The 27,941-nt window shown below is 42.2% G+C and overlaps 2 protein-coding genes across 6 annotated transcripts in view; one reads left to right on the plus strand and one right to left on the minus strand.

Moving 5' to 3' along the window:
- TMED8 (transmembrane p24 trafficking protein family member 8) overlaps window positions 1–13,809 on the minus strand; it is a 47,566-nt gene extending 33,757 nt beyond the window's left edge. The window contains exon 1 of one of the 2 annotated variants that reach the window (XM_054449655.2): window positions 13,386–13,809. In XM_054449655.2, the coding sequence (XP_054305630.1) occupies window positions 13,386–13,809 (424 nt within the window). Of the gene's footprint in view, window positions 1–2,126; window positions 2,216–13,385 lie in introns of those variants that run through there. The other variant, XM_054449656.2, reaches the window with a different exon arrangement.
- On the plus strand, window positions 13,467–27,790 carry SAMD15 (sterile alpha motif domain containing 15). 4 transcript variants are annotated; one of them, XM_054449651.2, is made up of 3 exons: window positions 13,467–15,560; window positions 16,843–16,941; window positions 27,088–27,398. In XM_054449651.2, the coding sequence occupies exons 1-3, from the start codon at window positions 13,869–13,871 to the stop codon at window positions 27,325–27,327; spliced, it is 2,031 nt and encodes a 676-aa protein (XP_054305626.2). In that variant the 5' UTR covers window positions 13,467–13,868; the 3' UTR covers window positions 27,328–27,398. The 4 variants fall into 4 exon arrangements, 3 of the variants coding, with proteins under 3 accessions (XP_054305626.2, XP_054305623.2, XP_054305625.2); XM_054449648.2 differs by lacking the exon at window positions 27,088–27,398 and adding an exon at window positions 27,500–27,790 and having other exon boundaries at window positions 13,580–15,560; XM_054449650.2 differs by lacking the exon at window positions 27,088–27,398 and adding an exon at window positions 21,132–21,296 and having other exon boundaries at window positions 13,857–15,560.
- The last annotated feature ends 151 nt before the right edge of the window (window positions 27,791–27,941 follow it).

Raw genomic sequence — 27,941 nt, forward strand, 5'->3', positions numbered from 1 at the left:
GTGGCTCAGGCCTGTAATCCCAGTACTTTGGGAAGCTGAGACAGGAGGATCACTTGAGTTCCTGGCTGCAGTGAGCCAAAATCATGCCACTGCACTCCAGCCTGGGTGACAGTCAGACCCAGTCTCTAAAATAATCATCACAATAATAATATCTCAAATAAATAGCCTAACATTATTCCTCTTTTTTTTTTAATGTTGCCTAGGCTGTACTCAAATTCCTGGGCTCAAGCATTCCTCCTGCCTCAGTCTCCTGAGTTGCTAGGATTCAGGTGCATGCCACCACAGCTGGCTCATTAGTTTTTAAACTGGCATACTTGACTGTGTGGATGTACACCATACTCATGTCCCTACTGATAGACATCAGGGTCATTTCCAGTCTGTTAATATTGCAAACTGTGCTACAACACCTTGTGCATATTTCATATTTTTGCTAGTGTATCTTTGGGATAGATTCCTGAGTGGAATTTCTGAACCAAATTCTCCACAAGGATCATCTATTTTACATTCACTGCATCAATATATGAGTGCCCATTTCCCCACACCTGGCACATCAGAGTATGTTGTCAAACTGTTGGAAAATTGGCAGAACTTGATATGTGAAGAATGGTATATTAATTTTAGTTTGCACTTCTCTTATCTTTTAATGCATTAGAGCACTTTTTTTTTCTTCTTTTTTTTGAGACAGGATCTTGCTCTATCACCCAGGCTGGAGTGTAGTGTTGTGATCACAGCTCACTGCAGCCTTGACCTCTAAGGCTCAAGTGTAGTTCTGAGATCACAGCTCACTGCAGCCTTAACCTCTCGAGTAGCTCCTAGCTACTCAGGAGGCTGAGGCTAGGACCACAGGCATGCATCACCACATCTGGCTAATTTTTAAATTTTTCTGTAGAGACAGGGTTTCCCTATGATGCCCAGGCTGGTCGCAAACTCCTAGGCTCAAGCAATCCTCCCACACGGGCCATTCATAGTGTTAGGATTACAGGCATAAGCCATGATTTTTTTTAAAGATGGGATCTCACTGTGTTGCCCAGGCTGGAGTCTGGTGGCATAATCAGAACTCACTGCAGCCTCAAACTCTTGGGCTCAAGTGATCCTCCTGCCTCAGCCTCCCAAGTAGCTGAGAATACAGGCACCCTCGCCACCCCCAGCTTCCATTTTGTTATTTAAGCCTTTTTTTACTTCATTTCTATAGAACAAGTCCCCAGAACTGAAAAACCTTGTCAAGGTCTACACATTAACACTTTTATACACATTGTCCAATTTCTCTCCAAAATTTACTTCTACTAGGAGTGGATATCCGAGTGTAACCATTTCCCCACATTCTCACTAACACTAGATATAATCATTCCTTATAACTGCTGCCATTCTATAGATAGAACATGATGAAACACTACTGTTTTAATCTGTCATCCTTTAATAGCTCATATGGCTGAAACAAGTTCTTTTATGCATAAAAATCAGTTGCCTTTTTTGTTGTTTAATAAGTGAATTCTGACCACACATACTACTTAACCTACCTTTTCCACTCAACAATGATATTTATCCATTTAAAGCAGCCCACTGAATCTCCTTCAGGTATCACTCTGCCAAATATTTTGCCAAAATCAAAATACACTATATATACAGCAACCACATGAAAAAGGGAAATTTGAGTTAATGACTTTGCCTAAATTCAACAGAACTTTACTGGGCCCCTGCTATATGTCAGGCAGTATATTCCATGTAGGGAATATACAGTTAAACTAGACATGATCTGTGCCCTCAAGGAACTCAGCCTAGTGAGGAAGATAAACTCATAAACAGACAGTTGTAATCTAAGTATGGTATCCTTTAGGATAGAATTATGCACTAGATGTCACAGATACACATATAGTTAACTAATTTAGGGAATAAAGGTGTCAAAGGAGGCTTCCTGAAAGAGATGACAATTGCACTGAATTCAAGAATGACCAGGACTTGGCCAAGTCAAGTGGAAAAGGGCACTGCAAGCAGAGGAGGATGAATGAACAAAACCAAAAACACAAAAAAAAACCACCATGGCAGTTCAGTGTGGCTGGAGGCCACTGCACAAATGCAGAGAGATGAGCTGAGAGCCACAGGTCCCAGTGATTTAACTTGATACTTACCAAATTCCTAGTAAGTGCCTGGCCACATCCTAGGTACTGGAGAGAATATCCAAAGCAGACATAGTTCTGGCTCTCATGATGCTTTCAATCTAGCAGGAAAAAGTGTGTGAAAGTCCTTTATCCCAAAGGTGATGAAAAATTTTAAGCTAGGAAATGACATGGTCAAATCTATATTTTTTTGGTACAATTCTATGGCAGCCATAGGTAGGATGGATTTTACGAGATCAGATAGGAGGCCTCTGCAGAAGTCCATGAGGGAGAGAAAGGACCTAACTAGTAATGAAAGACTAGAAAGGATACAATTAGAAAATAATTAGGTAGTCAAATGTGTTTTTAGTTCGCCCATGCTGGCTCCTAGTAACACTTATTTTCTTTACTTCAAATGACATATTCTACTGAAAATCTGGACCAAGTTTAATGGTCTCCAGATTCTGGATTATACTCTTTCCCTTCAGGATAACTAGATATGTCCATTTCTAGTCTCTCACATCCCTCAAAGATGGTGCACAAGTATATCTGCAGGTTATTTCAGGACCCCAGACGTAGCAGTCATCTGTCAACCTTCTGGCTTTCAAAAATACTCAACCTTTTCCTCCTTGGGGAGAACTGTCACTGACAATAGTACTCAGTGGAAGTCAAAATGGAAGATCCTTCTCTTCTCAGTACCCGGAAGTCAGGGAACAAGCACATAACCTAAAATATTCCCACCTGGAACAGGTGAAACAGGAGTGGGACAAACGAGAGACAGAATTCATCTAGTGGCAGCCAAACAGCCAAGTTGTTCTTGCTGCTTAGCCTCAGGAGTCCTCCAGCCTTCTAACAATTTGGTGAGCCTCCTTTTTCCTTCTAATAAATCCTCTTTCTGCTTAAGACAGCCAGAATTAACTTCTATGGCTTGTAAAAAGAACTCTGACCAAAATTCCTGGATAGAATTTCACTGGGTCCAGAAATCTGAACTGAATTAAAGTACCTAGCTATTCTATCTTTATTCTGATCATCTTTGTTATTATAACCAAGACTCAGTGGTCACTTACTATATGTCAATTATTTTCTAAGTTTTTTGTAGGCATCATCATATTGAATAGTCACTGAATTGCACTGAATTATAGAACCACTGAAGTTGATACTACTATTACTCCCTTTCTATAGTTTAAGAAATTGAAGCTTGGAGAAATCAAGATGCCCAAGATGACCAGCAAATACAAATAGAACTGATATGCACTCAGGCAATCCAAGACCAAAGTCAGCACTCTTACTAACTACATTATACACTGACTCTTTTAAAAACCTTTTGTAGGCTGGGCGCAGTGACTCACGCCTGTAACTCCAGCACTTTGGGAGCCCGAGGCAGGCAGATGGCTTGAGGTCAGGAGTTCCAGAGCAGCCTGGCCAACATGGTGAAACCCTATCTCTACTAAAAATACAAAATTAGCTGGGCATGGTGGTGTGTGTCTGTAATCTAAGCTACTTGGGAGGCTGGGGCAGGAGAATCACTTGAACCTGGGAGGCAGAGGTTGCAGTGAGCCCAGATCACGCCACTGCACTTCAGCCTGGGTGACAGAGCAAGACTCTGTCTAAAAAAAAAAAAAAAAAAAAATTAAATCTTTTCTATTGTGAAATATAATAGAATGTAGAAGAGTACACAAAAGTGTATACCTCAATAAATTACCACAAACACCACCCAGGCCAAGAAATAGAACATTTCTAACACTCCAGAAGCCCCACTCATGACCTTCCCAATCATTACCTGATCCTTTCCTCCTTAAGGTAAGAAAACCACTATCCCAATTATGGACATTATTTCCTTGCTTTCTTTATAGCTGGGCCACCTAAGTAAGCATTCCTAAACAGTATTGCTTCACTGGGCCTGCTTTCTGAATTCTGTATAAAGGGAAATGAAAAAGAATGTTCTCTTTTGGGTGTTGCTTATTTCAGTCATTATTTTGATGCATCCACCAAAATATGCATCAAAAGATGCACCCATGTAATCGTAGGTAGGTTTGTTAACTTTCTTTCTTTCTTTTTTTTTTTTTTTTCCTGAGACAGAATCTCGCTCTTGTTCCCCAGGCTGGAGTGCAATGGTGCAATCTCGGCTCACTGCAACCTCCACCTCCTGGCTTCAAGCGATTCTCCTACCTCAGCCTCCTGAGCAGCTGGGACTACAGGCACCCACCACCACACCCAGCTAATTTTTGTATTTTTAGTAGAGACGGGGGTTTCACCACGTTGGCTGGATTGGTCTCGAAATCCTAAGCTCAGGTGATCTGCCCGCCTCAGCCACCCAAAGTACTGGGATTACAGGCATGAGCCACTGCACCCAGTCAGTTTGTTCACTTTCATTGCTGTACATTATTCCACGAATCCACCATGAGCTATCTATCTATTGTTGATGATAATTAGGTTAACCCCAGTTTGGGGCTATTATGAATAATGCTGCTATGAATATTCTTGTGTCTTGGCTACAGGGCATGCATTTATGTTGGATATAAATGTCAGAATGGAAATGGTTAAGTCATAGAAATTTGAATGTTAAATTTCAGTAGATAATGCCGAACTATTTTCTAAAGGGGTTGTACCAAATACAATGCTACCAGCATTGTAGCATCATTTTCATTACTCTGGACTTTCTCTGACACTTGGTCATGTTAAAATTTTTTTGGGGGGCCATTCTGGTAGACGTATGCTAATTTAGTTTGTATTTCACTGATGACTCGTATTTCTTGGCCATTTAAAAATCTTCTTTTGTGAGGTGCCTCTCCAAGTCTCTTGCCAATTTTATTACTGGATTGTCCTTTTTATTATTATTATTTTTTGTTTTTTGAGACCGAGTCTCACTCTGTCATCCAAGTTGGAGTGCAGTGGCATGGTCTCGGCTCACTGCAACTTCCACCTCCTGGGTTCAAGAGATTCTTCGGCCTCAGCCTCCCTAGTAGCTGGGACTACAGGCATGTGCCACCACACCCAGTTAATTTTTGTATTTTAGTAGAGACAGGGTTTCACCATATTGGCCAGGCTGTTCTCGAACTCCTGACCTCATGATCCGCCCACCTCGACCTCCCAAAGTGCTGGGATTACAGGCATGAGCCACCACACCCAGTCCCTTTTTATTATTTATAGGAGTTTTAGATACAAACCTTTTGTCAGGTATATGTATTATAATTACCTGCTTCCACTCTGTGACATGACTTTTCCCATTTAATGCTGGCCTTTGATGAACCAAAGTACTTTTGTGTACTCAAAATTTATCAAATCTGCCTTTGTGTGTCCTGTCTAAGATGTCTTTCACTGTATTGAGATCCAAAAATATTCTCCCGTATCCTATAGGTAGGTGCTTACGTACTACCTTCCACATACTGTTCTATAATCTACCGAGTTGATTTTTTGTGTATGATGTGTGAGGTAAAGATTACGTTTCTTTACTTTCCTTTCTCTTAGAATATTCAATTGTCCCAGAAACATTTACCTTCCCTTACCCACTGCTCTATGTTAACAATCTTTGTTGCAAAGCAAGTGTCCATATAAACATGTTTCTAAGCTTTTGATTCTATTCCTAGAGCCTGACTACTCTTTAAAAACTTTAAAATAAGTCTTGATGTTGGATGGAACAAATCTTTCCCTGTTGTTGTTCTTATTCAAGAGTGTCTTTGCTATTTGTGGCCTTCTATTTCTATACGTATTTTAGAACCAGCTTGTCAAAGCCACCCAAAAATCCCAATTCATGAACTTAGCTGTTTCTGAAGCTGAGCTGCACTCCCTGCAACGACCTACTTTTACGGCATGGCCTTTCATGGCCCTAACCCAAAGGAAATGGAGTTCACCAGGCTCCCCCTTACTTGATGGGTCCTGAACACTAATCCATTTCCTGTTACTTTAGTTCAAAGAGGCACTTTTCATGACCTTGTCACTGAGCTTCCCCACTCAGAATCCAGCATGTACCCTCAGGGGACAAAAGAGCCCCAAAATAGACTCTTGTCCTTGGATCTCTACAGCTCTCACATGGATCACAGCTAGGTAATTCTTCATGATCCTTCTATCTCTCCAGTATCTTCCAGCAGATGTTTATATTTCACCCATATTTTCTAATTGTCCCCGATGAGAGATAATTACCTAGTCTGCTATTACTGAAAACAGAAATCCATATTGCCTATTTACCTGTATCAATCTGAATATACCTTAGTGAAAAAAATAGAAACAAAAATAGTTCTGCCCTCTGACGGGCATGGTGGCTCATGCCTGTAAGGGAGGCTGAGGCGGGAGGGCCGAGGCTGGCAGATCACAAGGTCAGGAGTTCGAGACCAACCTGGCCAGCGTGGTGAAACCCCATCTCTACTAAAAATACAAAAATTAGCCGGGCATGGTGGCACATGCCAGTAATCCCAGCTACTCAGGAGGCTGAGGCAGGAGAATCGCTTGAACCCAGAAGGTGGAGGTTGCAGTGAGCCGAGATCACACCACTGCACTCCAGTCTAGGTGACAGAGCGAGACTCCATCTCAAAAAAAAAAAAAATTCTGCTCTCTCTCTGTCATTGATTAATAATATTAGTTTATCTACTTTGTCTATCCCCCTTTGGCTTATCCTGTCCTTTGGATCATAATGAAGACTTCAAAAAGGTTAAATTTTTAGACAGAAATGAAACTAGCACAAAAATAATGAAAGACAGTAGTGGATTTAAAGAATAACAAAATTAATCTCTAAGGAGACTTATAACCTTTATTTTATAAAAAATTCACTGAGAGAAAAAGGTCTAGAAAATGACAGTTCCTGATGAGCAGAAACAGAATACAGACTTATAGAAAGGTCTTATTTAGGATATAAACATAGTGAAGTATCATGCCAAGCTTGTGTGTGTGTATATCTATGTACACATACATTTACATATTTTAAAGACTATTTTTATTAACTATTTCTGAATAGTTAATTTATCCGCATTATTCAAAATTCAAAAAGCATATAAGTATACAGTGAAAAATTTCTTCCCATGTCAGTCTCTACCTCCAAGAGCAATCAATGTTATTTGGTTTTGTGTAGTCTTCCAAAGATGTTTTATGCATATAAAAAAAAAGTATGTGTGTCTGTGTGTGTGTGTGTGTGTGTGTATATATATATACCTTTTCACTTTTTTACACAAAAAATGGGCATGCTCAGGCGTGGTGGTGTGTGCCTGTAATCCCAGCTACTCAAGAGGCTGATGCAGGAGAATCGCTTGAATCTGGGAGGTGGAGGTTGCAGTGAGCCAAGATCACACCATTGCACTCCAGCCTGGGCAACAGAGCGAGACTCCGTCTCAAAAAAAAAAAAAAAGGGTGGGGGGGGCCATGCTGAACATACTACTGTGTACTTTGTTCTTTCCACTGATATCTCAAAGACCTTTCCATAACTGCACATGAAAAGCTTCCTCATTCTTTTCTACAGCTGATTAATATTTCATTGGGTGAATATTCCATAATGTATTACCATTACAAACAATGCCATAATAACCTTGTATCTATGTCATTAAACAGGAGAATAAATAAATCTATAATTCCTGGAAAGAATGAGTCAAAGGGGCATATATTGTAATTTTGATGGATATTGACAAGTTGCCCTCCATAGAATCTGTACCAATTTACAATCTCATCAGCAATGCATGAGAGTGTCTGCTTCTGCACACCGACCAATAAAGTGAGTTAGCAAACTACCAAGTGTAGTTAGGATTTCCAATTACCTTATTAAGAGTTAGGTGGAGCATTTTTCACATGGTAAGCACCACTTCTCATAGCATTTTAACAAGTTAATGTATACTAGAAAAAATATGCTTTGGATTTTTTTTCTTTCCATCCCATAAGGAGTTGAGCTTTTGATTTTTAATTTTCAAGGAATGCCCTAAATTATTTTTAATTTTAAAGAATGCCCTAAATTACATAAGAACTACTGGTAAAACAACTTATAATTGGATTCAGAGAGGCAGGAAGTAAGAAAAGGAGAAAGAAAAACATAACTTTATTTCTAGAAGTATAAAGTGTGGGAGATGCAGCCCTGTTTCAGTGAGAGAGAATTATGAGCACAGTCTTTTAGGTTTCCTGAAGTTATTCAGTGAAATTTAAGCCACTATGCAGAAGAAAAAGCCAATTTTCCTATAGTATAGCTTTTATTATATTAGCCAAATATAAGCCAATTCTGAAAGTATTCCTAGAAGAGATAAGAGAAATCAGGCCAGACTTTGCAAATTTAGATGGTATGTGGGGAAATGTTTTTTATTTTTAAAAATATGTATTCTAGTATATATTAAGAAAAATGGATATCTCAAACTAGTAATATCATAGGTATTATTTAGAATGGAACTTTTAAGTGTCAATTAAAATGTCAATTAAATGTCAATGTCAAGAAAAAACAGTAAATAATTAATACTGTAACAGTGTTCTCCAGTGTGGCAAAGTCATTACCATGGTTCCTCAGTGGCCAAAATCTCAGAAACAATGAACGGAGGCGGAAAAATGGAAGCTTAACAATAACTTAATTTATCATTGATGGCCACTAAAGCAAAGGTGAGACAGAAAAAAGGAACTTCCTTAAAATAACTTATTTTATATTTGACAACTTTTTAAATGTGCATTTTCTTTCTACATTACCAAAGGGCCTGGTTTCAGACATTCTGATCACGCTAGGGATTCAAACTTACTGTGTACTTCATACTTTCCCTACAAGGAGAACCAAAAAGCAGGTTTTTTTCAAAAGCATTTGAATATCAGGTCAGGGTTCTTTAGAACAGGCCTCAGAGGATTTCCCCCTCAGTAAACAGGCTGCAAAGAGATAATTAGCCTGTCATTTTAGATTCCAGTGCAGAGGAACTAAAAGCAGGCTATGTGGTTACAGACTCAAGAGGCTTAAACGAAAACAAATTAAGTGAGTTTATGTTCCAACCAAATCTAGTGACCATGTGATCCAATTTCTCTTCAGCCCTTGAGTGGGACATGCTCCTGAGAGGTCACTCAGATTGTGCACCTTTGGTTATACTGTTTAGACTGAATCACGACATGAATAATCAACTATCTGACTAATCGACTATCTGGACACTAAAAACACAACCACTGTAAGAAAAAGAAAGCCACAGGCAGACAAAATGTTAACATTTTGACATAAAACCACAATAGAAAACTAAAAAACATCAAGGCTGTTTGTCACAGACTCCCTATTATTCTTACCATTCAACATGATAGCCACCAAATTTTGAATTTTAATTCATGTACATTGAAGTAGCCACAGATATTTTTTATATATATATATATATATATATTTTTTTTTTTTTTTTTTTTTTTTTTTTTTTTGAGACAGCATCTCCCTCTGTCGCCCAGGCTGGAGTGCAGTGGTGCAATCTCGGCTCACTGCAACCTCCGCCTCCTGGGTTCAAACGATTCTCCTGCCTCAGCCTCCTGAATAGCAGGGACAGATATGAAATATTTTCATCACTGCAAAAAGACTTATTGTAATATTCTAACTCCTACCTTAGAACCATGAACAAGTTTACCTGACCTGTTTCCATCCTCAACATCTAAATGTATTGATAGCTCTGGGGGACATACACACCAAACTAAGTTCTACTGCTGACTTCAGGATCACAATAGAGTTTTATTTTCCTTTAAACTTAAAACAAAAACAAAAACAAAAACAAAAAAACCTGCCTTTAAGTGATGCAACAAGTATGCCTCAGAGTTTCATAATTAAAGAATGATTTACCTCTCCTCTGGGGCACTGAAGAACCCAGGTGCCTCAAATAAAAGACTATTAAAAACAATTACAATGCATAAAACAATAAGAACACCATGACCACTGGAGAGCTTAGTTCATAAGAACATAAATCCTTTTCTTCCTTTTCACCAAAACCTCAGCTAACAAACAGGAAGACACTCAATAGGTATTCTCTGCAGAGAACACTTTTAAAAAACAAGTTATGGTTATTCTGGATAATGACACATTCCTGCTTTGAAGGAATAAGACACACCGAAAAACCAAAACCCTTAATTCAACAATACCTGATATGGCTTGGATGTTTGTCCCCTCCAAATCTCACGCTGAAATGTGATTTCCAGTGTTAGAGGTGAGGTCTGGTGGGAGGTGACTGGATCATGGAGATGAATCCCTCATGAATGATTTGGCATCATCCTCTTGATGATAAGTGAGTACTCACTCAGTTAGTTCACTTGAGATATGGTTGTTTAAAAGAGTCTGGGACCTCCTCCCGTCTCTCTCTCACTCCCAACTCTCGCCATGTGACATACCTGCTCCCCCTTTCAGTATGATTGTAAGCTTCTTGAGGCCCTCACCAGAAGCAGATACCAACACCACACTTCCTGTACACCCTGCAATACCATGAGCCAATTAAAACTCTTTTCTTATAAATTACTCAGTCTCAGGTATTCCAAATGGACTAACAGAACACCTGAATATCCAATTCCATTTCTTACTGCTGTTTTCTCTCTGAAAGGCTGAGAGAAATCTCATTAAATTTCATTCTTTCTTAGAGCTCTATTGCTTACTCATTGTATCATTTTCTAGAGGAAGATGGCAGAAGGATCCAATCAAACAAATTCCAAGTTTAAAGCAGTTTTTTGGGGTTTACGCCCAAGCCTCTGGTCCAGGCCAAATATAATATTTCCACACTGCTTTGGAAGCCCAACTTAACTCTAACACAGGGTTCCCAAAAGCAGCACCACTGACATCTGGAGCCAGATACCTCCTTGTTATGGGGATTGCCCTGTGCCTTGCAGGATGTTTAGCAAACATCCCTAGCCTATCCTCACTAGATGTCAGCAATAGCTGCCACCAGCTGTGACGAGCAAAAATGTTTCCAAACATTGCCATGCCCTCAGGATACAAAATCGTACCTGGTTGAGAACCACTGCTCTAACCCAAGAAACATTCTTGGTTATCTCAACCCTAATTCTTCACATTCATTAGATGCTCATCCAAATCTCTGCATTCAGACTTTCTCTCACCATGAAACTCAGCAAATATTTGTGAAACCTCTAAAACACAACATCAAGGGCTCCAGATAAATAAACAAGCAAGAGAGATTCCGTTCCTAACTCCAAGCAGGTTTCTTAGTAGATAAAGAATTGTAATAAAAGACGCCCAATTATATAATGTTTTGAATTGTTCATTGTTTCTCCCTGAAATCTCTCTCTCATCTCATCAAACTGAAAACACCTTGAGGACAAAGACCATAATCTGTCTGTGAGTACCAATACTTGATTCATGGCCAATAAAAACAAACAATTATAGACTTCCTCATAACAAGATGACAATTTCATACAGACAGTAAAAACTTGCGCTAACTTGAACAGGTAAGTTAACCTTTCTCAGCTGTAGTTTGTTCCTCTGTAAAATGGGAAGAAAACGATTGTTGACATGACTAAATCAGAAAATATAAGTAAATTTTTTTCCACCTGACACAGAATAAGCATTCAATACCTGTAGGTTATCATTACTATTATTTATTAGCAACAAATCCTACCTCAAGAGGAAGAGCTTGCTCTGGGCTACTATAATAAACCCCTACATGACATTAAAAACAAACAAACAAAAAAAAACTATCACCCTGCATTCTGAGGGTAAGAGGAAGGAAAGTAAACACATCTCTACCAATGTCCTGGGAGGAAGTGAATGCAGGAATGAATTAGATGTCAGGGGGGAAAAGAAACACACTCATCTATCTAAAACGCGTGGGTATGTTCGCCATAAACACATGAGAACCTAAAGGGGAAGTAAAAACATGCTTAATTTGTAAATACTGGCGCATGCAAGGGACAAGCGTTATAAGACTTACCTTTCTGTGTTTACTTGCTTAGTCTTTTAGACATTATGCTTAGAATTTCTACTGCTATGTTAAATACATGCCAACGATTTTTAATTTAATACAAAGCAGAGTTCGTAAGAAAAAAAGGCAAAATTTGTTAGGTGTTTTAAAGTAAAAGAATATAAAGTCATGGGAAAGAGCTGGGTGAGTTGTGTGTGTGTTTGAGTAAGGCAGCATTATGAGAGGGAAGATACTTGGGATCGGAGTAGAAGACAGAAAAAGGCACCATGTTGGAAGCCATACATCCAGGAACACCTCTGGCAGCACAGGAAGTTCAACTGAACAAAAAGTGACCTTACTGTCACAATGGATGAGACGAGTATAGTGTCTACCATGGGCTACACACCAAATGCCTTAGACAAAGCAGCTCAAGTAATCCTCACAATAATCCTGTGAGGCAGATATTTTTAGTAATCACATTTTACAGATGCGGAAACAGGTTTCAGCCTCCAATCCAGGCACCCTGGCTCCACAGTAGTGCCGCAACCATTATACTTTATGGTGTCTATTTTAATTTCAGACCTAGAAAATTAATTTATATTTGGTACTTAATAAGACCAGTTCTCTCCCCTCTACCCTTTCGTATTTCAAAAGAGCATCCTTTCAGTTGCATCGTGTGTAGTGTTCAGGAGGCTGAAAGAAGAAAGTGTGATGGATGGACTCTTTTGTCTTTGGACACTGAAATAATATACACGGAGGAACTCGCGTTGGTAGAAATGGAGACGTCGTCCTGGACAAGAAGAGGGTGAGGGTCTTGAGAATGAGGGAAGTCGCCCAAATTTTTAATTCCTGCTCTTGCTTTGGCTACTGTATTCAAGCAAAAGACCCCAAAGACTACCTATTTCAACTCTGCTTTTCATTTTTCCCACTCTGAGCGACGGAGAGGATGGTAGCAAGGCCAGGAGGCCTATGTGCAGGGAGGCTAGGGCGAAGTGGGTTTCTGGCAGAGGAAGGCAAGGTTGCCAACCCGGATGGGGGCCGAGAGGCGCGTGGGAAGGCTGGGGCAGGGGACTGAGGTGGGGATAGGGTGGGGAGCGAGAAGTAGGGGGCGGCGAGGCCAGTAGGGTTCTGGTCGGCAGTCTAGATGTGATCAGCAGACGGAGGTGGGACCCGAACCCCGGCTGAAGCTGAAACTGAAGCTGAAGAGGCACCAGGGGCAGAGCCACCCTGTCACTACCATTTGGGCAGATCTCAGAAAGGAAGCGGGGCAGGAATCAAGGCATTTCGAAACAGAAGTAGAAAATAACCTCGAGCCCAGGGCCCGGGTGGTGGCAGCGGCGGGGAAGAGGCCCCGCGCGCGAAGGGGCTGCCGAGGTGGGTCCGCTCCGCCGGGGAGCCCAGGACAGAGCGCGGCGGAGGCTCGCGCCGTGGTGCGAGGCCCGGAGGCCGGGCGGCACCCACCCGCCAGCGCCCCGGCCTTGCGTACCTGAGGCGGCCGCCTGGCTCCCCTCCACTCCCTGGCAGTCCCCGACGCCGCCAGCCGACCCTGGGCGGGCTGTGGGGCTCCAGGAGCCCGGCCCCTCAGCCGCCTGCAGGTCAGACATCTGCAGCCCGCGCACGGAGCTCTCCGCTGCCAGCCGCCAGTGGCTCCGGAAACAGCCGAAGGCCGAGCGAGCGCCGAGCACAGCCGAGCGCAGCCTGCAGGCCGGAAGAAGCGGCGCGGCGGTCGCTTGAAAAGCTAGCTGACCCAGGGGTGGCCACAGGAGCTCTGGCCCGCTGAGGCTGGCGATGCGGCCGCGGGGAGGGTTACTGCGTGCCTCTGACAGAGGATTTTTAAAGTCAGGGCTTGAAAGAACAAACAAAACCTGGGGAAAAGTCAGGAAGACACTGCCGGAAATCGTGGTATCCATAGAGACGCTATCGGAAGTTGGGGTTGCTAGGAAGCCGCGGCGCGTCTGCTAAGCTGCAAATGGCTGAAGTCCCGGAGGATTATGATTCCGGCCCAGATGAAGATGGAGAGCCGGAGCCTGAGAGGCCTGAACTGCTTGGACTTAATAAATTGTATGAAAATGCCGAACCAGACACCATGGCAAAGGCAGACTCGAAGCTACCAGCAGAGATTTACCAAGAGCCACAGCCAGAGACCGAGGAAGAGGACTTCAAAGAGGGGGAGCCAGACAGTGCTAAGAACGTGCAGCTGAAACCTGGCGGGACGTCCCAGGAAGGAATTGCCAGGAAATCGAAGAGAGACATACCAAGCGAAACTCAAGCAGGGATACCCCAAAAGGTAAAGTGGGAAACATCCAGAGAGATGGGAGAGTTTTTCAAAGATTTGGAGGCCCCTATGGATGAAACGCATGAAGAGTCAGACCTAGAGCCACCAGTGGAGGCTAAACCAAATGTTACAGAGGATGTGTTCCTAGAGTCAGCTATGGAAACAGATCCAGATCCAGTGCCACCAACGGAAACCATGTCTGAGGTTTTGGGAGCCACGGTCAGAGAGATAAATTTAGAATTACTAGAGGAGGAGACTGAACCGGGGGTTCCAGAGGAATCACTTAGAGTGCAACATGAAGAGACAGGTCTGGAGGCTCCAGAGCAGACCAAACCAGATTTTCCAAGTGAGAAACCAGGAGAATCCCTTGAAGAGACAGATCTTCAGCCACCAAAGATGACCAAACCAGAGATTCCAGAGGAGACACAAAGAGAGTCAACTGAGAAGAAAAGGACAGAGCCACCCGAGCAGGCTAGACCGGAATTTCCAGAGAAGGAACCAAGAAAGTCTAGTGAGGAGGCAAGTCTAGAGCCTCCAGAAGAGACTCAACCAGAGGTTCCAGAGGAGATGCAAAGAAAGGCAACTGAGGAGAAAGGGACAGAACTACCTGAGCAGACTAAACCAGACTTTCCAGACCACAAGCCAAGAAAGTCTACTGATGAGAACGTTCCTGAGCCACTAGAAGAGATCAAATTAGAGTTTCCTGAGGAAGAATCAAGAAAACCAAATGAGGAAACAATTCTAGAACAATCAGAAATGATGAAACCAGAAAGTCCAGAAGAGATAAAAAAGTCAAATGAGGAAAAAAATCCACAGCCACCAGAGGAGACTGGTCTAGTGCTACCACAGGAGATCAACCCACAAGTTGAAGAGAAAACACAAATAAAGCCAACTGAGGAGAAAATTCTAGAGTTACCAGATGAAACCAAACCAAGAGAGACACATGTAGAATTTTCCAAGGAAGACAGGCCAGAACCAATAAAGTCTAAGTATTCTGTAGGAAACGATGAGCTAGAGCACCATGAGCCTAAAAGAGGAAAGTTGTCACTAAGTGACGAATTTAGAAAAGAATATTACGCATTAGGATCTATCAGAGAAAGTGAAGAATCAATTGGTACACATTATGAGTTTTTGCAACCACTCCAAAAATTGCTTAATGTCAGTGAAGAATGCTCATACTCAGATCCCTCAGAGTCTCAGACAGAATTAAGTGAGTTCGTTCGTGAAAAGGAAGTTGTAGATTTGTCCCACGAGTTGAAGGAACTGGTCTCTGAAGATGACAAAACCCAGCCAGAAAAAGGGACTGAGTTACAATTTGAGCATCTTAATTGGGATCCAGAGGAAGTTGCAGAGTGGATTAGCCAGCTAGGCTTCCCTCAATACAAGGTATACAAAAATAAGATGTTTTGAAATCACATGCTGTCATCCGTCTACCTCTTATTCCTTCTAACTTGGCCTGAGCTCTTAACTCTTTACCTGAAGGAGGATCAAAAAGTCCTGGACTGTGGTAGAGGTAACTTGGATTTTAATTTTGGCCTTGCCACTGATGTATATTTGTATTTTGGGAGAGGAAGGGAGGGTCACATCAGTTTGTTTTTCCTCTTCCAGTGATTACACTTCTCTGCAATCCTTGAGTAAAAGACCAAGAAGAGTATATAGATCTCCTTTCTTTTTTTTTTTTTTTTTTTGAGACACAATCTCACTCTTGCCAAGGTTGGAGTGCAGTAGCACGATCTCGGCTCACTGCAAGCTCCACCTTCCCCAGGTTCACGCCATTCTCCTGCCTCAACCTCCTGAGTAGCTGGGACTGGGACTACAGGCGCCTGCCACCATGCCCGGCTAATTTTTTGTATTTTTAGTAGAGACGGGGTTTCACTGTGTTAGCCAGGATGGTCTCCATCTCCTGACCTCGTGATCCACCAGCCTCAGCCTCCCAAAGTGCTGGGATTACAGGCGTGAGCCACCGTGCCTGGCCTTCGACCTCCTTTCATAGAAAACTGTATTTTTAAGTAGATTTTGTTCAGGGTAGGCTTTTTGGTACTTTGTCAAGTTATTTTAGTGGCAGCTCCCTTGCTTTCAACTTGTGCTATTACTTTTTAAAGTGCCCCAAATATGTCACATGTATCATGAGCACTTAAGTGTATTAATTCAAGTTAGCCAGTTAACCAAAACTAGTTTTAGTAAAAAAACAGTGTAAACCTCTTCTTTCACTGATGCCAACTAGGTTTAAGGCTACCACAAAACAATACAAGATCTGAAACCTTTTGTACCTACTATACTTACAAATGTAATTGAGACATGAAGAAGCACTTGTTGTACCATGCCCAAAAAACAGTTAAAGAGCAGTGTAAAATTTAATAAAGAGCTTACATGGAAAAATTGTGCCATTATTGGGATAGAAAGTAAATTTAAGCTACTCAGGAGGCTGGGGCGGGAGGACTGCTTAAGTCCAGGAGTTCGAGGCTGCAGTGAGCTATGACTGTGGCACTGCACTCGAGCCTGGATGACAGAGCAAGACCCTGTCTCTAAAAAAGAAAAAAACAAAAGAAAATAATACTTTTTTCTCAGGGTACAACAAACATGACTTCTTCCCTTCCTCCCCCTTCTCTCCCTTTCTTCCTTCTATTTGCAGTACATTTTTTAAGTAATGTCCTTGTTGTATTGACAGGAGTGTTTTATTACAAACTTCATCAGTGGCCGAAAACTCATTCACGTCAACTGCTCAAACCTCCCTCAGATGGGGATAACAAACTTTGAGGACATGAAGGTGAGTTGTGTCCAAAGTTTCCCTACAGAGCACTGTTAACAGCGCCACCATCTGTCTCAAACCAACCTTTTTTTCCTCCAACCTGGCCTCCCACTTCTGTCAATGGTGTCATCATAATTCCAGTCCCTCAGGCTCACGTTGGTCGCCTCCTCTTTCTCCTTTGATCCCCATAAATATTCCAAGAACTGTCCATTGCTCCTGTGGCACTTACACCGTCTGGCTTTCTTCATTCCCACTTTTCAGACCTTATGGCTTCATGGCCTAGAACACCACAGTGGCCTCCCGCTTTTAGCCTGTCTCCATGGACCCTTTGGATTCAAGGGCCCTGCTTTTATGCTCTCACTTTCCACCTACTTATGTACTATTCAGAAACCTTCTTTGGATCCCTTCTGCTTACTAAGATAGTCTCAGCTCCCTAGTGTAGAATTTAAGGCCCTCCACAAGTTCTCTCCCCTATCACTCCTCCACATGAATTTTGTGCTCCAGCCTACCACCAGGTCTAACTCACACCTTCACAAACCTGCCTGGTGCATTCTTCTCTCTATGTCTTTGCTCAGTTCCCCCATCCTCTGTATTACTAATATGAATCTTAATCATCCTTCAAGACCAATTCCTCATTTGCATCTCCCCAAGAAGTCTTTCATAACATTCCCAGCCCACAGTAGCCCCCATCCCAAGTTCTCATGACATTTCGTGTCTCTGACACCCATTTGGCACTTATATAACACCATATGTATTTTGCCTGCTTTGCTGCTAACTTTGAAACAAGCTACATTAACCACTCTGAGCATCAATTTTCTAAAATCTCCAGCACCAACAGTTCATGATTATTCTCCTTTGCATAACAGTATCCTCCATTTGTAGTGCTTTGCAATTTACAAAGCGTCACAAACAATCTCACATGTAATGTCTCCTTTAGCACCCCACCCCAATAACCCTCCAAGAATGGACAGTTCTTGGCATAACCATGGTTTTGCTCAGCACACCCATGCCCAGAAATGTACCACCTCAGTGTTTTCCAAACTTGGGTCATCTTCAGAATCAAATGAGATTTTTTGAAAAAGATACATTCCTAGGCTTCATCCTCCAGAGATTTTGATTCATTAGGGCTGGGTAGGCCCTGGAATCTCTTCCCTAGATGACTCTTCAACAGGCCTTATAACCCTATAATTACATAAGTCATATGGTTTAGAAATAAGAAAACTACACTTGTGAATACCTGAGTCCTTTTACTAGCAACAAGATATAACGAAACTTTTTAAATTATTAAACATATAGTCCTAACTGAGCGTTTACTTTCTTGAATTCTGCTAATAGCTATGCTTTGCTGAGAGCTTACTGTGTTTGGGGCCTCTTATATGTATTATTTCACTAATTCCCATTTTATAGAAGAGAAAACTGGGGCCCAGAAAGGTGAAACAACTTAACAAGCTATTCAGATAATACGTTTTTTCTGTTTTTTGTCTTTGTTTTTGTTTTTTTTGAGACAGGGTCTCGCTCTGTCACCCAGGCTGGAGTGCAGTGGTGTAACCTCGGCTCACTTCAACCTCCGTCTCCTGGGTTTAAGCGATTCTCCTGCCTCAGCCTCCCAAGTAGCTGGGACTACAGGTGTGCACCACCATGCCCAGCTAATTTTTTCTTCTTGTTGTTTTCTTGGGGTTTTTTTTTGAGACAGAGTCTCACTCTGTTGCCCAGGCTGGAGTGCAGTGGTGCGATCTCAGCTCATTGCAACCTCCACCTCCCGGGTTCAAGCGATTTTCCTGTCTCAGCCTCCCGAGTAGCTGGACCTACAGGCACGTGCCACCACGCCCAGCTAATTTTTGTATTTTTAGTAGAGATGGGGTTTCACCGTGTTGGCCAGGATGGTCTTGATCTCTTGACCTCGTGCCCTGCCCGCCTCGGCCTCTCAAAGTGCTGGGACTACAGGCGTGAGCCACCGCGCCTGGCCTAATTTTTGTATTTTTAATAGAGACAGGGTTTCATGATATTGGCCAGGCTGGTCTCAAACTCCTGACCTTAAGTGATCTTCCGGCCTTGGCCTCCCAGAAGTGCTGGGATTACAGGCATGAGCCACCATGCCCGACTTATATTCAGATAACAAGTTTAAGAGCCAGGATTTAAGTCCATCTTGTGTGACTTCCCAATCCATGTTCTGTTTAACTGTATTGCCTCTCTAAGTGAACATTTTTGTTACCATAAACTTCCATGTACTATAAACATTATGATGGGGAAATGATCATTTATTTATTTTATTTATTTTTTTTGAGACAGAGTCTTGCTCTATCACCCAGCCTGGAGTGCAGTGGCTCGATTTCAGCTCACAGCAACCTCCACCTCCCAGGTTCAAATAATCCTCCTGCCTCAGCCTCCCAAGTAGCTGGGATTACAGGCACGTGCCACCATGTCTGGCTAATTTTTGTATTTTTAGTGGAGACGGGGTTTCACCATGTTGGCCATGCTGGTCTCGACCTCCTGACCTTAGGTGATCCACCTGCCTCAGCCTCCCAAAGTGCTGGGATTATAGGCATGAACCATGCCCGCCTGGATCATTTATTATATACTTGTATTTCCAACCATGCCCTCACTTAACTACCAAGTACTGCCAGATAAATATCGTGTTCTTTTTATGTTCAAAGATGATACAGCTGTTTTTATGAACTCTAATTTCTACTTAAGGTATAAGAATTTTCTAGATAAAAATAATGAACAGGCTGCTCTGCCTATGGAGCAGCCATAGTCCTTGACTTTCTTAATAAACTTGCTTTCGCTTAAGAAAATAATAATAATAAGGAACAGAATTAGCAAAATAGTAACCTGTCAAATTCCTGGAACATTTAAGTACCAAGAATTTCAGCTTTTTATCATGAGAAGGCATTTTTAAGAGTCAGACAATTCATTCAGCTCCCTTGGCATTCTAATTCCAAAAGCACAACATAAACAGGCAGTAATAAAAATTCTAATTATAGTTTTTCTTATCTTGTGAGACACAAGAGGTTTTAAAAATCTTCTGAAATCCTCAAGAGTAAATGAGGAACCCAGTGGTCTGTCCTTTTATCTAAGAAATTTGAATAAGCAGACTTTGAGATACTCATTATCACAGTCACCTCAGACAAATGTGGCCTTCCCTTGAGGTCACTAGAGTAACATAAAGACCAAGACATTCAAAGGTATGTTAGATAAGCTTTGCTTGACACTTAGGTCTCCACATGAAAAAGCTGATTATGGCCAGGCCTGGTGGCTCACCCCTGTAATCCCAGCACTTTGGGAGGCCAAGGCAGGTGGATCACCTGAGGTTGGGAGTTCGCCTGGCCAACATGGCGAAACTTCTTCTCTACTAAAAATACAAAATACAAAAATTAGCTAGGCATGTTGCATGCCTGTAGTCCTAGCTACTTGGGAGGCTGAAGCAGGCGAATAGCTTGAACCCGGGAGGCGGAGGTTATAGTGAGCCAAGATCATGCTCTCCACGAACTGCATTCCAGCCTGGGTGACAGAGCAAGACTCAGTCTCCAAAAAAAAAAAAAAAAAAACTAGATTATGCTCTAAGACACAGGGTAACTTCTAGGAGGTCATACATGCTGTGGCTGTCTTCCTTACTGATATACACAGCTTTTAAAACATCTCCATTGTACTTATAGCACCTAGTACACCCACAATTTATCCCATAACAACAGTTAAATACTATAGTTATCTTTTTCATGCTGAGTCTCCCATATCATCATTTATGGACTTTTGGGAGAATAGAAGGAAGGAAGGAAGAGCAGATTGCTTTAGAGTACGGAATTCTGGACATGCTGCTAAGAATCCGAAGAACATTGCCACTGTGCACCTCCTATACAAGCCTTGCAGTTAATTTATGGCCATTTTCTGTTATCTTCTCAGCCCTTCTATGTTTAATTGGAACTCTTCTGTAAGGAATTCTTCTACATTTAATTGTCCCCTCTCCCATTTTTTAATCCATTCAGTCATTGATATTAGTATGGACTTATGGATATTTATTTTTAGGGTTATAACCCAGTACTATTGCTATTTATTTTGTTGCTCAAATTGTGCCATCTTTCACCACTGGGAGCTCTTTTAAATTGGCTCCTGTGGCCTTTTGACATGTCCTCCCCTTTTTTTTAAAGCATCTCCTTACCTTCTGGCAATATAAGTTGCTTCAGGCTCATCTTATATTTTTCCTCCTACAGCCCCAGAATCAGCCATGTTTCTAAGGAGCCCTAGTTGATTTTATCAGAGGATGGTATTTAGAAACCAAGACGTGGACACTAGTTGTGCTCGTTGCTACTGAGTGTCACTGCTTCTGTGCACTCTTAACAGAAAGATCTAGGAAATAAATGTATATATACTAACCCATGTGTACACAAATATCTTATTTCTGTGTCTATCTCTGTATATACATATGTATTAAAATAAGCATGGGGGCCAGGCGTGGTGGCTCATGCCTCTAATGCCAGCACTTTGGGAGGCTCAGGCGGGTGGATCACATGAGGTCAGGAGTTCAAGACCAGCCTGACCAACATGGTGAAACCCCGTCTCTACTAAAAATACAAAAAATTAGCCGGGCCTGGTTGTGCGCACCTGTAATCCCAGCTACTAGGGAGGCTGAGGCAGGAGAATCGCTTGAACCTGGAAGGCAGAGGTTGCAGTGAGCTGAGATCATACCACTGCACTCTAGCCTGGATAACGGAGTGAAACTCCATCTCAAAAAAAAGATTGATCTCTCTGATATCTCTAGTCTAACATCACAGAGTTCATTCTAGCCTTCCTTCCCATCCTTCCTATCCCCAACCCCACTTGCCTTTTTTTTTCTTTTTTCTTTTTTTTTTTTTGAAATGGAGTCTCACTCTGTCACCCAGGCTGGAGTGCAATGGCGTGATCTCGGCTCATTGCAACCTCTGCCTCCCAGGTTCAAGCAATTCTTCTGCCTCAGCCTCCCGAGTAGCTGGGATTACAGGCGCCCACCACCGCACCTGGCCAATTTTTTTGTATTTTTAGTAGAGACGGGGTTTTGCCATGTTGGCCAGGCTGGTTTCAAACTCCTGACCTCAGGTGATCCGCCCCCCTTGGCCTCCCAAAGTGCTGGGATTATACTCCCTTGCCTGTTTATAACTGCTTTTTCTGACATTGAGAAACTTGGCTCTCCTTATATGTAAATATGTTTCCCTATGAAAAACAGATTTACCAAATAGAGTTCAGTGTTTGTGTACAGCTGTTTCTGTCTTTAGCCTTACAGTATCTAGACAAAGCACTGTTTTCTTAAAGTTACAGGTCAGCACCTTTCTTCCCCACCCGCTTCAGTGAGATTATGTCTTACTCTATAATACAGTTAGATTCATTTGTCCACAGCCTTTATTCCATCCCAACATCCTGGATTTTTTTTTTTTTTTTTTTTTTTTTTTTTTTTTTTTTTTGAGGCAAGGTCTTGCTCTGTCACCCAGGATGGCGTGCAGTGGTGCAATCTCAGCTCAGTGCAACCTCCACCTCCCGGGCTCAAATAATCCTCCCACTTCAGCCTCCCGGGTAGCTGGGACTACAGCCACATGCCACCACACCCGTCTAATTTTTTGTACTTTTTTGAGGGGGTAGAGATGGGGTTTCGCCGTATTGCCCAGGCTGGTCTTAAACTCCTGAGCTCAAGCAATCCACCCGCCTTGGCCTCTCAAAGTGCTGGGATTACAGCCCGGCCTCTCTTCCTGGCTTTTTAAAAGTTTGCATGCAGTAAAACCATTCTTTGTTGTCTGTAGTTCTGTGGGTTTTGACAAATGCATGCAGTCATGTATCCGCCACCAAAGAACCATACAGAACAATTCTGTCACTCTAGAATTTCCCTCTGCAGTCAGCCCATCCCTTTACCATAATCCCTAATCTGTTTTTGATGTCACATAAGTGGAATCAAATAATGCACATTCTTTGGGTCCAGCTTCCTTTCCTTAGCAAAATGCATTTAAGATTAATCCATGTTGTTAGATGAATCAACAAGGAGATGTTAAGGAGACTATACATCTGCTTTAATAATGCTGGTATAGGCTGGCTGCAGTGGCTCGGACCTGTAATCTCAGCTACTCCAGAGGCTGAGGTGGGAGGAATGCCTGAGCCCAGGAGTTTGAGGCTGCAGTGAGCTATGGTCATGCCGCTGCACTCCAGCCTGGGCAACAGAGGGAGACCTCATCTCTGAAATAATAATAATAATAATAATAATAATAGTATAGATGGTTCATATTTTAACCACAACAATTATGTCTTTGTCTTTAGGTTTAGATCATATAAATTATAGATTCCAATTATACAAATATGCATAGTTACATACTATGAGGTAATAACCAATACACAATAAATTGGTGATGAAGCAAAACCATCAGTAGTTTACAAATAAAAGAACAGCAGCCTTTGAAAACAATGATCAACACAAGTTAGAATGATAATATAGTAATAATTGTCTTCTTGAAAACTACAGGCATTGCAGGTAACTGGTTGAGGCCATGTGAAGTAGGTGTTCTGCCGTGATGCCACGCACTGAGTATAAGCTACCACCTTAGAATGTAGAATTACGAATCCTTAGAAAACTAATCATCCTCACAAATACCTATTTCCAATAATCCTTACTAACTCAAGTAATTTACCAGTAAGTTGCTCTAAGTCTTAGGCAAAAATAAAGTCTACTGCTTATTGTTTGTTCATCAGAACTAAAGAGGCCTGGCACAGTAGCTCACGCCTATAATCCCGGCACTTTGGGAGGCTGAGGTAGGAGGATCGCTTGAGCCTAGGAATTCGAGACCAGCCTGGGCAATATAGTGAAACCCCAGCTCTATAAAAAATATTTTAAAAGTTAGCCAGGTGTGGTGGCACATGCTTGTAGTCCCAGCTACTCAGCATGCTGAGGTGGGAGGATCACTTGAACCCGGGAGGTCAAGGCTGCAGTGAGCTATGATCATGCCACTGCACACCAGCCTGATTGACAGAGCGAGACCCTGTCTCAAAAAAAAAAAAAAAAAACTAAAGAAAGAAATTGCAGTTTTAGTTCAATCTGTCACCCGTCAGAGGACTTCTTGTTTCATTGATGAACTTCAGACACACTTTTAAAAATCACTGAATAGGAGGAGAGATAGTCAGATTGTATTTATTGATTTCAGTGCTAAGTGTAATGAATAGCTTTCTAACACTTTTTTTTATGAAATTATTATTTTATTAAGAAACCCCTAAGCACCAAGAGCCATAAAAAAACCCACATCATTTGCTGTTATAGCCCACAAAGGGAATATGAGTAGATTATGTATATATACTCCCTTCCCAAAACACAGAAAAATTCCAAAAACACATGAATGTGGCTGAGCGGCTGGCTCACACCTGCAATCTTAGCACTTTGGAGGCAGAGGTAGGAGGATCACTTGAATCCAGGAGTTTGAGACCAGCTGGGAACCATGGCAAAACCCCATCTCCACCAAAAAAAAAAAAAAAAAAAAAAAAAAAAAAAAAGCAGGGTATGTTGTCATGCATCTGTCGTCCCAGCTACTTGGGAGGCTGAGGCGGGAAGATGGCTTGAGCCTAGGAGTTCAAGGCTACAGAGAGCTATGATCACACCACTGTACTCCAGCCTGCATGACAGAGCAAGACCTTCCTGTCTTGATAAATAAATACACACGAATGTGTAGGGAACACTTTTAATTTCTGCATTACAATACTGTGCAAAACAGTAGTGAACCCTTTCAGCCCACAGTGGGCACATAGCTCTTTTTGTTAATAATGTGTATATGACTGCAGTGTACCTCCTGGGAATACAATCTGTGAACCTTAGGGAATTTGTGAAATAACCTTTTCTGTTCGGGGCACTGGAAAGGAGAATCAGGGTACTTGCTTTGGCAGCACATATACTAAAAAAGAATCAGGGTGAGATGCCTACCAAACAAGGTGCACACGTAGAAGCATGCATCACAAACAAGAAGTCTTAGAAGCCACCTGTTCGTGTGTGTGTGTGTGTGTGTGTGTGTGTGTGTGTGTGTTTGTTTGCTTTTGGAGACAGGTCTGTTACCCAGGCCGCAGTGCAGTGGCATGATCATGGCTCCTCATTGCAGTCTCAAACTCCTGGGCTCAAAGGATCTTCCTACTTCAGCCTCCCAAGTAGCTGGGACTACAGGCATGCAACTTCACGACTGGCTTTTTTTTTTTTCTGTAGCAATTTGTTTTGTTTGTTTGTTTGTTTTTTGAGATGGAATCTCTCTGCATCACCTAGATTGGAGTGCAGTGGTGCGATCTCAGCTCACTGGAACCTCTGCCTCCCAGGTTCAAGCGACTCTCCTGCCTCAGCCTCCCGAGTAGCTGGGACTACAGGCGTGAACCACCACGTCCAGCTAATTTTTGTAATTTTAGTAGAGACAGGATTTCACCATGTTGGCCAGGTTGGTCTCGAACTCCTGACCTCAGGTGATCCACCTGCCTCGGTCTCCCAGAGACATAAGCCACCTCACCTGGCCTTTGTAGTAACTTGTCTCAGTTCTTAGAAGCCCCAACTGATAAAGATCTCAATTAGAATTCTCACTGGACAACTCAGGAGGCTGAGGCAGGAGGATGGCTTGAACCCAGTTGTTCAAAGCTATAGTACACTATAATTGTGCTTTTGCATATCCACTGCACTCCAGCCTGGGTAACACAGCAAGACCCCATCTCTAAAAAAAAAAAAAAAAAAAAAAACAGAATCCTTACTCGGAATGCCAAGGCAACTATACCCATGAATCATCTCTAGAGTCAACAAAACCAGTTCAAGTAAAATCTGAGAAACACGGCATCTTGCCTATCTAAAAGGCATTGCTAATGGGCAGTTTTATATCAGGTTTAGCATTGTCTGTGGCACAAGTTTTACAGTCTTATAACTCTGGCCAGTAGCTTTAAATTAAAAAAAAAAAAAAAAAGTCCATTCTAAATACCCTTTGGCTGTGTTCTAGCAGCAATTTCATGGACTGTCATCTCATCCAGAGGCAGAATATGAATTCAAACAGTGGTGTTATAACTGACTTAGGATTGAAACTAGAATTTGAAAAGGCAATCACAATTTTTTTTTTTTTTTTTTTTTTGAGACAGAGTCTCTCTTGTCACCTAGGCGGGAGTACAGTGGTGTGATCTTGGCTCACTGCAGCCTCTGCCTCCCAGGTTCAAGTGATTCTCCTGCCTCAGCCTCCCAAGTAGCTAGCATTACAGGGGCATGCCACCACACCCAGCTAATTTTTGTATTTTTAGTAGAGATGGGGTTTTACAATGTTAGCAAGGATGGTCTTGATCTCCTGACCTCGTGATCTGCCTGCCTCGGCCTCCCAAAGTGCTGGGATTACAGGCGTGAGCCACGGCCCAGCCAGCAATCACAATTTAAGCTAGGATGTCAAGTGGCATGGTGCTCAATGAATACGAATTTTGTTTTACCGATGCTGAAAATTGTGGCAAAAGATATTTTAGAATACACAAGTATAAGTACTAATAAAACAGCTCAAATTTTAATGTCTGCTTTTTAGTGTTTGAGATTTTTTAGTTAAACAAATGAGGTAACTATTTGTTATGATTTTTTTTTTTTTTGATGGAGTTTCACTCTTGTTGCCCAGGCTGGAGTGCAATGGCATGATCTTGGCTCACTGCAACCTCCATCTCCCAGGTTCAAGCGATTCTCCTGCCTCGGTCTCCTGGGTAGCTGGGATCACAGGCGTCTGCCTCCACTCCTGGCTAATGTTTGTATTTTTAGTAGAGACGGGGTTTCACCATGTTGGCCAGGCTGGTCTTGAACTCCTGACTTCAGGTGATCTGCCCGCCTTGGCCTCCCAAAGTGCTGGGATTACAGGCTTGAGCCACCATGCTCGGCCCTGAGTTATAATTTTTTTTCTTAGTTGCACATTAACTGAGCCCCTTATAGACAAGTTATTTAATAACCTTCCCAGAGATAGTCATGGCTCCTAATCTGAACATATTATCTGCTCTTATGCTTGGTCAGATTGCTCAGCAAAAACAAAGAAATGAACTCATCCATGGCCATCTGATGCAAGGTCCTAGAAATGTCTTAAATGGTACTTTGAAAAGGATAATAAATCATGACATTTAAGAAATTGGTTTTGGTAAGGTTAGGCTAGCAAGCCTGTGAATTTATTTCACTATTTTATTTCCCCATAGAAACAAGGAATTGGCAGGGCGCAGTGGCTCACGCCTGCAATCCCAGCACTTTGGGAGGCCAAGGTGGGCGGATCACCTGAAGTCAAAAGTTCGAGACCAGCCTGGCCAACATGGTGGAACCCCATCTCTACTAAAAATACAAAAATTAGCCAGGCGTGGTGGTGCGTGCCTGTAATCCCAGCTACTCAGGAGGCTGAAGCAGGAGAATTGCTTGAATCCAGGAGGCAGAGGTTGCAGTGAGCTGAGATCGCGCCACTGCACTCCAGCCTGGGCGAAAGAGCAAGACTTCGTCTCAAAAAAAAAGAAAGAAATAAGGATTAACATTCAAGAGGCTTAGAAAACTAAATAAACCTTCTTTGATTTGGTTGTGTTTTCAGGTTAGTCTAATTAAAAAATTATCCTTGCATTTCAGGCAATTTCTCGGCATACGCGGGAGCTCCTGGAAATTGAAGAGCCATTATTCAAACGCTCCATCAGCCTTCCCTATAGGGATATTATCGGCTTATATTTAGAGCAAAAAGGTCATACTGGGATAAAATCTGATTCCTTGACTTTATCTGAATTTGTCAAAGCAGCAGGATTACAGGATTATGCTCCAGAAATAACTGCCCCTGAAGAGAATGAGGAATTACCTTGCACTGAACCATAGGGGAAAGCCACTTCACAGAGCTTGAAAGATCAAACTAAATTACTTGAGGGAAGACGTATGGTCTTTTTTGGTTTTCTTTTTCTCCTCTTTTTTTTATTTTATTTTTTTTGAGACAGAGTCTTGCTCTGTCACCCAGGCCGGAGTGCAATGGCACAGTCTCAGCTCACTGCAACCTCCGGGTTCAAGCGATTGTCCTGCCTCAGCC

This window comes from Pongo pygmaeus, chromosome 15, assembly GCF_028885625.2.
Source record: "Pongo pygmaeus isolate AG05252 chromosome 15, NHGRI_mPonPyg2-v2.0_pri, whole genome shotgun sequence".
Lineage (NCBI taxonomy): Eukaryota > Metazoa > Chordata > Mammalia > Primates > Hominidae > Pongo > Pongo pygmaeus.

What these genes read in the sequence shown, in the direction of transcription:
- SAMD15 (XM_054449651.2), top strand. Translation starts at nt 13,869, where the DNA reads ATGGCTGAAGTCCCGGAGGATTATGATTCCGGCCCAGATGAAGATGGA. An exon ending in TAGGCTTCCCTCAATACAAG is followed by an intron (nt 15,561 to 16,842) that starts GTATACAAAAAT and finishes TTGTATTGACAG; the next exon opens with GAGTGTTTTATTACAAACTT. An exon ending in CAAACTTTGAGGACATGAAG is followed by an intron (nt 16,942 to 27,087) that starts GTGAGTTGTGTC and finishes ATTTCCCCATAG; the next exon opens with AAACAAGGAATTGGCAGGGC.